The sequence below is a fragment of the Sinocyclocheilus anshuiensis genome, unplaced genomic scaffold, assembly GCF_001515605.1.
Source record: "Sinocyclocheilus anshuiensis isolate Anshui unplaced genomic scaffold, SAMN03320099.WGS_v1.1 scaffold3964, whole genome shotgun sequence".
Taxonomy (NCBI): domain Eukaryota; kingdom Metazoa; phylum Chordata; class Actinopteri; order Cypriniformes; family Cyprinidae; genus Sinocyclocheilus; species Sinocyclocheilus anshuiensis.
Window position 1 is genome coordinate 55,926 of NW_015536707.1, and position 8,895 is coordinate 64,820.

At 37.0% G+C, this 8,895-nt stretch overlaps 3 protein-coding genes and 1 long non-coding RNA gene across 4 annotated transcripts; all 4 read right to left on the bottom strand.

Annotated features, from left to right (window-relative positions):
* Positions 1-203: 203 nt before the first annotated feature.
* On the bottom strand, positions 204-1,802 carry LOC107655269 (myosin-7-like). Its single transcript, XM_016442717.1, has 5 exons — positions 1,623-1,802; positions 781-885; positions 596-691; positions 347-478; positions 204-252 (listed from the first exon to the last, which is right to left on the bottom strand). The coding sequence occupies exons 1-5, from the start codon at positions 1,785-1,787 to the stop codon at positions 235-237; spliced, it is 516 nt and encodes a 171-aa protein (XP_016298203.1). The 5' UTR covers positions 1,788-1,802; the 3' UTR covers positions 204-234.
* A 45-nt stretch (positions 1,803-1,847) lies between these two features.
* LOC107655278 (uncharacterized) lies at positions 1,848-2,712 on the bottom strand. The gene is made up of 3 exons (XR_001630419.1): positions 2,620-2,712; positions 2,364-2,487; positions 1,848-1,883 (listed from the first exon to the last, which is right to left on the bottom strand). It is a non-coding gene; the product is annotated as an uncharacterized LOC107655278 (long non-coding RNA).
* Positions 2,713-2,930: 218 nt separating this feature from the next.
* LOC107655291 (myosin heavy chain, fast skeletal muscle-like) lies at positions 2,931-3,534 on the bottom strand. Its single transcript, XM_016442747.1, has 3 exons — positions 3,466-3,534; positions 3,195-3,338; positions 2,931-3,125 (listed from the first exon to the last, which is right to left on the bottom strand). Exons 1-3 carry the CDS (start codon positions 3,532-3,534, stop codon positions 2,931-2,933), a joined length of 408 nt encoding a protein of 135 aa, XP_016298233.1.
* Positions 3,535-5,926: 2,392 nt separating this feature from the next.
* LOC107655257 (myosin heavy chain, fast skeletal muscle-like) lies at positions 5,927-7,034 on the bottom strand. The gene is made up of 5 exons (XM_016442708.1): positions 6,994-7,034; positions 6,850-6,895; positions 6,485-6,697; positions 6,214-6,357; positions 5,927-6,144 (listed from the first exon to the last, which is right to left on the bottom strand). The coding sequence occupies exons 3-5, from the start codon at positions 6,683-6,685 to the stop codon at positions 5,950-5,952; spliced, it is 540 nt and encodes a 179-aa protein (XP_016298194.1). The 5' UTR covers positions 6,686-6,697; positions 6,850-6,895; positions 6,994-7,034; the 3' UTR covers positions 5,927-5,949.
* Positions 7,035-8,895: the final 1,861 nt, after the last annotated feature.

Below are 8,895 nucleotides of genomic sequence, written 5' to 3' on the forward strand. Positions count from 1 at the left end.
TGCTTTTCATTTTTGGGTTCTTTATGTTACTATCACAATTTCAGTGCACTGCATTTGTGTTCTTTACAACATCATGCCTCATGAGTTGTCTTTTAAAACAGTGATTGAGTATGTGATAAAGTTTGAAAGTGGAAAAAATAATGGAGAACGAAGTCAAACTCTGCCATTTAATGGAAACAGAAAAACTCAGCACAAGTCAGTCATATGCTTGCTTGTAGGTGTAGTTTCTTGTCTTCATTCTTCATCTTTAGTCTTGAAAATGCAAAAAATGATTTTGTTGAAAATGTTTCATAGATTTTATGTACAAAAAGTCACTGTTCTTTACATAATCATCATCTATTGTTACCTTCCCAGCTTCACGGCTCTTGGCTCTCAGCTTGTTGACCTGGGACTCGGCGATGTCAGCGCGCTCATGAGACTCCTCCAGCTCATGCTGCACCTTCCTGTACCTGGACAGGTGAGTGTTGGCCTGCTCCTCCTGTTAGGATTACACAAGATATCCAACCCCCTTTCAGAGCATTGCACTCATGGCACTGAGTGTATTGAATAGAAAATGTCAAAACTTCACCCTCAAGACATTTGACATTAGACTTACAGCTTCTTCAGCTTGGCGTTTGTAGGCCTTCACTTTCAGCTGCAGCTTGTCTACCAGATCCTGCAGTCGAGTCACGTTCTTCTTGTCTTCCTCAGTCTTTGGATGTAAAAATTGTTCATGGTCTTGGTTAAACTATGTATATCATCATGAAATGTGTTAAATATCTAATTCTTGTGTAGTTTTACCTGGTAGGTGAGCTCCTTCGCTCTCCTTTCATATTTGCGCACTCCTTTCACAGCGTCTGCACCACGTCTCTGTTCAGCTTCAACTTCAGCCTCCAACTCATGCACCTTCAGTAGAGAGTTATTGTTATCACCTGTGAAATCTCTGCCATGGCCAGTTCATCTAAGGGTTACTCTCACTAGGCGATCTGAACCATGCCCGAGCACCAAAAGTCTGGTTCTTTTGACTAGTGTGATCACTCTGTACCATGCCCGAGCACGGCACACTGAACCATGTCCTGGCCCGCTTGAAGAGGTGAGCCAGAGCATGGTTCAGTTGGGCTCTGGCGCGATATGCATGTAGTGTGATCGCTAACTGCACCGGCGCACAGAACAGCTACTAATTGTGTGCGCTACTGTCATATTTTCTATAAAAAACATTTATTACTACTTGAAAAGTAGCAATTTTCAGTTAATTTGAGTATTGAGTAATGTAGGTTTATAACGGGTCTGGTTTTCACCTTATTGATAAACAATATTTATACTTTGTGAGTATAGCTGCAAATTCCTCCATCAATGTCATCTGACTCCATAATATCTTTTTGATATGTGCAGCACAATTAAATGAAAATCACTACACTGCATAAGTGATAAATGTATTAGACAGTCTAATAGCGAAAGCGCTTTTCTTCAAAACAAAAGTTGAATCGGAATGACTAAAGCCTGCTCCAGCCCAAAATGTTAAGTGCATTGTAAGTGCAGGCCAGCGGGGGAGTGGGGAGGGGGTATAATCGCACTCTGGCTCGTTAAAAGGCAACCGTTCCTAGTATGAGTACACCCTAAGTCTTATTTAGTCTATAATTTACCCTGGACTCCAGTTTCTGGAGCTGTTTCTTTCCACCCTTCATGGCCAGACTCTCAGCCTCATCCAGACGGTGCTGCAGGTCTTTGACAGTCACCTCCATGTTCTTCTTCATCCTCTCCAGGTGAGCACTGGTGTCCTGCTCCTTCTTCAGCTCCTCAGCCATCATGGCAGCCTGAAATATAAGCCAATGAAAATTAGCTAACCAATATAGATAGAATTAGCTTCCATGAATGGCACCCAACAGACCAGCTTTGAAGAACACCTACAAGAACATTTGGAATACATTAGTGGTGTAGTGTTGAAGAAGCCAATAAGTCCTTTTCAGCATTGATGTGGCCTGGGATACACTATATGGCCCTAATAATAATTGAGATTGGCTGTTCCAGTAATTCCAGTGGGAAAAAATCTATTATGTTCTATACTATAGTATAGAATGACATTTGAGAAATTCTGTCCTTTCATTTTTGATGTAAAAGTTTGAGGAGGCATAACAGTGTCTAGTACACAAAGTGGGGTCCATATAGAAATGTTTTGTGTAATCTGGTGTGGAATAACTTGACTGGCACAAAGCCTAGACTTGAACGCCTATTCAAAAGCTTCAGGCCTTCCTTCCTCAGACTGTTGCAGGACAATTTGAAGGACTGAATTCTCTACAATGTCATTGTTTTGTAGCAGAGTCAAAAATGAGAAGGAAAGAGTTTAAATAGTTTTGTCCACATGGTGTATTTGCTGAGTAGCTCACCTTGGTGTGTCCAAATTTGTATTGGGTGTGGTCAACATCAATAGAGCCCAAGAGTTTCTCTGTAGCCTTTTTGTTGTCAATGAACTGTCCCTCAGGGATGACACTAGCATTTAATACTTTGTACCTAGAGGACATTAAGGTAAGATTTGTTTTGGTGAAGGCACAAAAGTGATGAAAGCACAATTTTGAAATGTGTATAAGATTAGATGGTGTATTATCTCTAATTAATAGGTTGAAAAAGGTGTGGTGTCTTTACCTCTGCTTGAAGTCACCATAGAGGATTCTGCTGGGGAAACCCTTCCTGCAGATTCTGATACCCTCCAGCACACCATTACACCTGAGCTGGTGGATAACGTTTCCTCAGCTTAAAATCCTCATTTAGGTATCGTTTTAAGAAGTTCTTAACTAAGGATAAAAAACATCAGTCGTCTTTCATATATACATACAATTTGGATTTAGCTTTTCTATGAACTCTGTCAAAACAGCAATTTATCGACAATTAATTATATATACACTAATACTTAGTACACACTAGTTATTATAAAGTGTATTTTTTTCATTGATTTTTTAACTGTTGTTTGTTGAGACTGCTGGAATCCACTTACCAGTGAGCATGAACTGGTAGGCGTTGTCAGAGATGGAGAAGATGTGAGGTGGGGCTTCAATCCTCTTTTTGCCTCTGTATCCAGACACAACAATTGAGTCGTACACTGGGAGCCACTTGTAGGGATTGACAGTGACGCAGAACAAGCCAGAGTAGGTCTGAAATGGAGATCGTCCAGTTTTACAATGTTGCTGCCCTATTCCAGGAATAAATTATGATTTACTTACATAGATCATCCATGCTGCGTAACGCTCTTTGAGGTTAAACAGCACAGAAGGCTCATTGAGGTGGGTCATCATGGCCATGTCCTCCATTTTGTCAAACTTGGGAGGATTCATTGGGAAGATTTCATCTTCTTTTACTGTGACAGTCTGTAATGAACATTGTTTAGACTTTTTGTACACACATTTCTACACAATTTAAGTGAAAAACTTTAACCTCTGAAGACTCAAGCACAATAACATATCAAATAGTTTTTTTTAAATCTATGATACTTACTTTCCCACAGTGAGTTTTGACAGTAGCTTTGCCACCCTCTCTACTAACAAGAGTACTTTTCAGGTACATCTTAAAGCAACAACATATTAATCATAGACATTTGGATAATACACTTATATGGTATAAAAGTTTTACAGTCCATGTTTTTCTTATGTTGTGTATCTTCTTTTTAATGTAGGCTTTCTTGTTGTGTGTATTTGTTTGTTTTCAATGTTTAATTTGATGTCACTTAGGTCTTATTTCAATGCTGCATCTTATTTTAATCTTGGCAAAGAGGAGGAACTTGGTTCAGCTGTGAAGAAGCACTCAGCTGTCACTGCTATTTAGTTTTAGAGGTGACAGCAAGACTGACACAAAGTGATGACTGAAAGTTTTTACTTTTGATAAAAGGTAATATACTTATGTTTTGGGCAACTATCTGTTACATAGCGATTGATATTGCTAAATCACATGATGTAATTTACCATTATTGCCTTTGTTTTACCAGATAGATTCTTGTGTTCAGCAAGTTCCAACATTTGTTTTTGGACATTTAGCATCCATGTTATTTCCTTTTCAATTGCAAATACAGTCAAGTAACAGTGTTTGCATATAATGTCAACTTTTGGACAGATATTTCATTTTTTTACAAAATCACAAAGAGCTTACTGTATGTAATATCTAGTTCAATCACAGGATTGTGAGCAAAGATTTTCCTCTCGACCAATTTGAGAAGTTTGTCAAGCAGAACATTAAAAACTTAGATGAATTACCAGAGATGGACTGTAACAGTCCTTCCAAATGGAAAAAATACTATCTCTGGCAGACATTTATTGGGCAATTAAACCTCAGTTATCACTGCACATACGAATCTTATTTCATGGTCATATAATGACTCTCAAAGTTATAAACAGCATGTTCATATATGGACAAATCATAAATATAGCCCAGTGAGTGCTCATGTTTGAACTATGAAGTTTAGGTTACTCATCCAGGCCACGGTGAAGACTTATCTGACCTATCATGACATTACTGTAAGATTTCTCAGTGCACTGCTTTTTCAATTTACTGTACTTTTAAATAAATTAATAAATAAAAAGTATTAAACAATGTTGTTGACTGGCTCTAGACTCTCTATATTTATGTTTATATGCTAAGATTTATTAGCTGCTGCAGTATACTATTGTTGTAGATTGTTATTTTAACTTACTTTGTGTTAGAGTCACCATAACGTGTTTCAACAAGAAGTGTGTTGAAGACGTGTGTAGTAAATAGGGGACCACCAAATGACAACATATTTAATTGACGACGACCTCTGACCTATCACTTCAGGACCCCTGAGACACGTTTTAAGTGTGCGAGCAAAATAGTAGCATGGGCGAGAACAGCGTGTATCTGAACGCGTGCGGAGGTACTACTCACATTAAAGAGCCACAAAATTTTTACTGTTTGAATTTCTTTAAAAAATTAAAATTTAGAAAATTTAGAAATTGTTTCACACCAAAAGTAACCTGCTCTGTGTTGTCTATCGGCGCATTGTCAGTGTTAAGTGACACGTGAACCGATCATCTCGTCCTCTTTACTACTAGTTATAGCAGGAAATAAACATGAATGAACATTAGAGTTATGTTCTCTCAACTGCAGAAAGCCGTCCATACACCATAGTCCACTGACGTTACTCTAACGCTCCTGTTTGGGTTGTTTGTCAGACAAAATGGCGAATTCGGCATTATGACTGGTCAGATCGCCTGTCAATCAAACTCCAGGTCAAGGGTGAAATCCCGCCCTATATTCCAGAAATAGTTTCACTCGAATATACGTCACAATAGGGAAGATGACTTTAAAGCATAATCTTGAGAGTTTAAATAAGATCTTTTTAAAATTAAAAGATAGTTTAGATGAAATCTTTAAAGTTTTAAATAAAATATTTTACTTAACTTCTTCTGAAAACCCCATCCAATGCGATGAAACATTTTGCCAGTCTTTCTGTATGTTTTAAAAATAAACTAGAAATATTTCATTTGTTTGTAAACAGATGCGATGGCAACTGTGTGTTTGTACAATGCAGACGCATCTCTCACGTCAAACGTGGAACAGGTAATTCCTTATTTATTTTTAATCTTTAAGAAATTTGAAATATTTATTTTACTTATTTTATTTCAAAGCATACTCCTGCTTAAAAGGCTAAATAAAAAGTGTCCATATCCTAGTGTATTACTAGGGCGAGCCTACACTCAATATCTGACATCCTGTTGTAGCTATGATCTAGTTCTGCACTTATAGTTAAGTATGATCATACTTTTCTGAACCGGCCTTTATCAGCATGATGAATATCATTTTGTTTATTTGTTTATTGTTTATTTTTTTATTTAATGAGGGACAATGCACATTAATAATGCACACAACATGTGAAAAATGTGTCAGATTTAGCCAAAATTGGCTAATTGTAATCCGTAGTCCCTTGGCACACTAGTTATTATAAAGTGTATTTTTTTCATTGACTTTTTAACTGTTATTTGTTGAGACTGCTGGAATCCACTTACCAGTGAGCATGAACTGGTAGGCGTTGTCAGAGATGGAGAAGATGTGAGGTGGGGCTTCAATCCTCTTTTTGCCTCTGTATCCAGCCACAACAATTGTATCGTACACTGGGAGCCATTTGTATGGATTGACAGTGGCGCAGAACAAGCCAGAGTAGGTCTGAAATGGAGATCGTCCAGTTTTACAATGTTGCTGCCCTATTCCAGGAATAAATTATGATTTACTTACATAGATCATCCATGCTGCGTAACGCTCTTTGAGGTTAAACAGCACAGAAGGCTCATTGAGGTGGGTCATCATGGCCATGTCCTCCATTTTGTCAAACTTGGGAGGATTCATTGGGAAGATTTCATCTTCTTTTACTGTGACAGTCTGTAATGAACATTGTTTAGACTTTTTGTACACACATTTCTACACAATTTAAGTGAAAAACTTTAACCTCTGAAGACTCAAGCACAGTAACATATCAAATAGTTTTTTTTAAATCTATGATACTTACTTTCCCACAGTGAGTTTTGACAGTAGCTTTGCCACCCTCTCTACTAACAAGATTACTTTTCAGGTACATCTCAGCTGCATCTGTCACGAAGAATGCTGTTTTGGCATCAAAGGGGGCGGTCTGAGCCTCGATTCGCTCTCTTTCTGGCTTCCGGAGGTAAATGGCCGCCGGGCCGAAACACTCCATTTCACCATCTCCCATGATTGTACTTCACTGTGGAGTAGAACTGACATCACCATGCTGATATACTTAATTAGATTCACTTTCTGATTGTCATTGTCTAACTTTCAACTCTCCTAATACATTCCAATCAGTGAAACCTCCAAACAGATCATATTGTCACCATCAGTTGGCAAGTTATTTACCTTGTATTATGATCAGATAGAAATGGCAGCTGTCAAGTTAAGGAGTCTGAAAAAAAAAAGTATAAATGACTATATACTAAATACATAGTATATATAGTATATATATAATGATAGATAGATAGATAGGTAGATGGTGTGACTCACCGACGTTTGATGGGCAACTGTGCTGCAAGCAGAGGGTGTCATTTATATAGTATCTTTACTGAAGACTCAGCTGAAATGTGCGGCTGGATTTGGTCATGTTATTCTACATGGTGTGTGATGATGCATCTCAGTCCTGGTGGAAAATAGCAACATGTTGTCCTTCATTTGTTTTGTTGGTTTGCTGGAGCATGTGATATTTTAATTATTCTCATGGTTTACATCAACGGAACAGCCTTTCTATACTTAAATTCATGATGTTGATATGTTTTAAATTTTAAAGCAACAACATATTAATCATAGACATTTGGATAATACACTTATATGGTATAAAAGTTTTACAGTCCATGTTTTTCTTATGTTGTGTATCTTCTTTTTAATGTAGGCTTTCTTGTTGTGTGTATTTGTTTGTTTTCAATGTTTAATTTGATGTCACTTAGGTCTTATTTCAATGCTGCATCTTATTTTAATCTTGGCAAAGAGGAGGAACTTGGTTCAGCTGTGAAGAAGCACTCAGCTGTCACTGCTATTTAGTTTTAGAGGTGACAGCAAGACTGACACAAAGTGATGACTGAAAGTTTTTACTTTTGATAAAAGGTAATATACTTATGTTTTGGACAGCTATCTGTTACATAGCGATTGATATTGCTAAATCACATGATGTAATTTACCATTCTTGCCTTTGTTTTACCAGATAGATTCTTGTGTTCAGCAAGTTCCAACATTTGTTTTTGGACATTTAGCATCCATGTTATTTCCTTTTCAATTGCAAATACATTCAAGTAACAGTGTTTGCATATAATGTCAACTTTTGGACAGATATTTCATTTTTTTACAAAATCACAAAGAGCTTACTGTATGTAATATCTAGTTCAATCACAGGATTGTGAGCAAAGATTTTCCTCTTGACCAATTTGAGAAGTTTGTCAAGCAGAACATTAAAAACTTAGATGAATTACCAGAGATGGACTGTAACAGTCCTTCCAAATGGAAAAAATACTATCTCTGGCAGACATTTATTGGGCAATTAAACCTCAGTTATCACTGCACATACGAATCTTATTTCATGGTCATGTAATGACTCTCAAAGTTATAAACAGCATGTTCATATATGGACAAATCATAAATATAGCCCAGTGAGTGCTCATGTTTGAACTATGAAGTTTAGGTTACTCATCCAGGCCACGGTGAAGACTTATCTGACCTATCATGACATTACTGTAAGATTTCTCAGTGCACTGCTTTTTCAATTTACTGTACTTTGAAATAAATTAATAAATAAAAAGTATTAAACAATGTTGTTGACTGGCTCTAGACTCTCTATATTTATGTTTATATGCTAAGATTTATTAGCTGCTGCAGTATACTATTGTTGTAGATTGTTATTTTAACTTACTTTGTGTTAGAGTCACCATAACGTGTTTCAACAAGAAGTGTGTTGAAGACGTGTGTAGTAAATAGGGGACCACCAAATGACAACATATTTAATTGACGATGACCTCTGACCTCTCACTTCAGGACCCCTGAGACACGTTTTAAGTGTGCGAGCAAAATAGTAGCATGGGCGAGAACAGCGTGTATCTGAACGCGTGCGAGCGGAAAGATTCGCGCTCGCGCATTATATTAATGTGCTTTCGCGCTACAATAATGCACTCTCGACATTTGTCATTAAAATAACGCCATACTAAACATATAAAAATAAAATCTAAAATAAAAATAACATAATATTAAATTCAATAATATTACATTTATATAAACACACACACCCATGTATATATATTGGTATATACAATTTTTTGTAGCATGTAGCATGCTTTTCCAAGTAAGTATCAGAATAAAAAAAGATTGATCAACGGCTGGTCACGGCCCTGCTCTTCTATCTTGTCACAACATCCTGAGGATTGA

Coding starts and splice junctions, on each gene's coding strand:
- LOC107655269 (XM_016442717.1), bottom strand. CDS start 1,787: ATGATGGCTGAGGAGCTGAAGAAGGAGCAGGACACCAGTGCTCACCTG. Junction 886..1,622: donor TCCAGAAACTGGAGTCCAGG/GTAAATTATAGA, acceptor TCTCTACTGAAG/GTGCATGAGTTGGAGGCTGA. Junction 479..595: donor AACGCCAAGCTGAAGAAGCT/GTAAGTCTAATG, acceptor TAATCCTAACAG/GAGGAGCAGGCCAACACTCA.
- LOC107655291 (XM_016442747.1), bottom strand. CDS start 3,534: ATGTACCTGAAAAGTACTCTTGTTAGTAGAGAGGGTGGCAAAGCTACT. Junction 3,339..3,465: donor TCAAAACTCACTGTGGGAAA/GTAAGTATCATA, acceptor TGTTCATTACAG/ACTGTCACAGTAAAAGAAGA. Junction 3,126..3,194: donor ACGCAGCATGGATGATCTAT/GTAAGTAAATCA, acceptor TCTCCATTTCAG/ACCTACTCTGGCTTGTTCTG.
- LOC107655257 (XM_016442708.1), bottom strand. CDS start 6,685: ATGGGAGATGGTGAAATGGAGTGTTTCGGCCCGGCGGCCATTTACCTC. Junction 6,358..6,484: donor TCAAAACTCACTGTGGGAAA/GTAAGTATCATA, acceptor TGTTCATTACAG/ACTGTCACAGTAAAAGAAGA. Junction 6,145..6,213: donor ACGCAGCATGGATGATCTAT/GTAAGTAAATCA, acceptor TCTCCATTTCAG/ACCTACTCTGGCTTGTTCTG.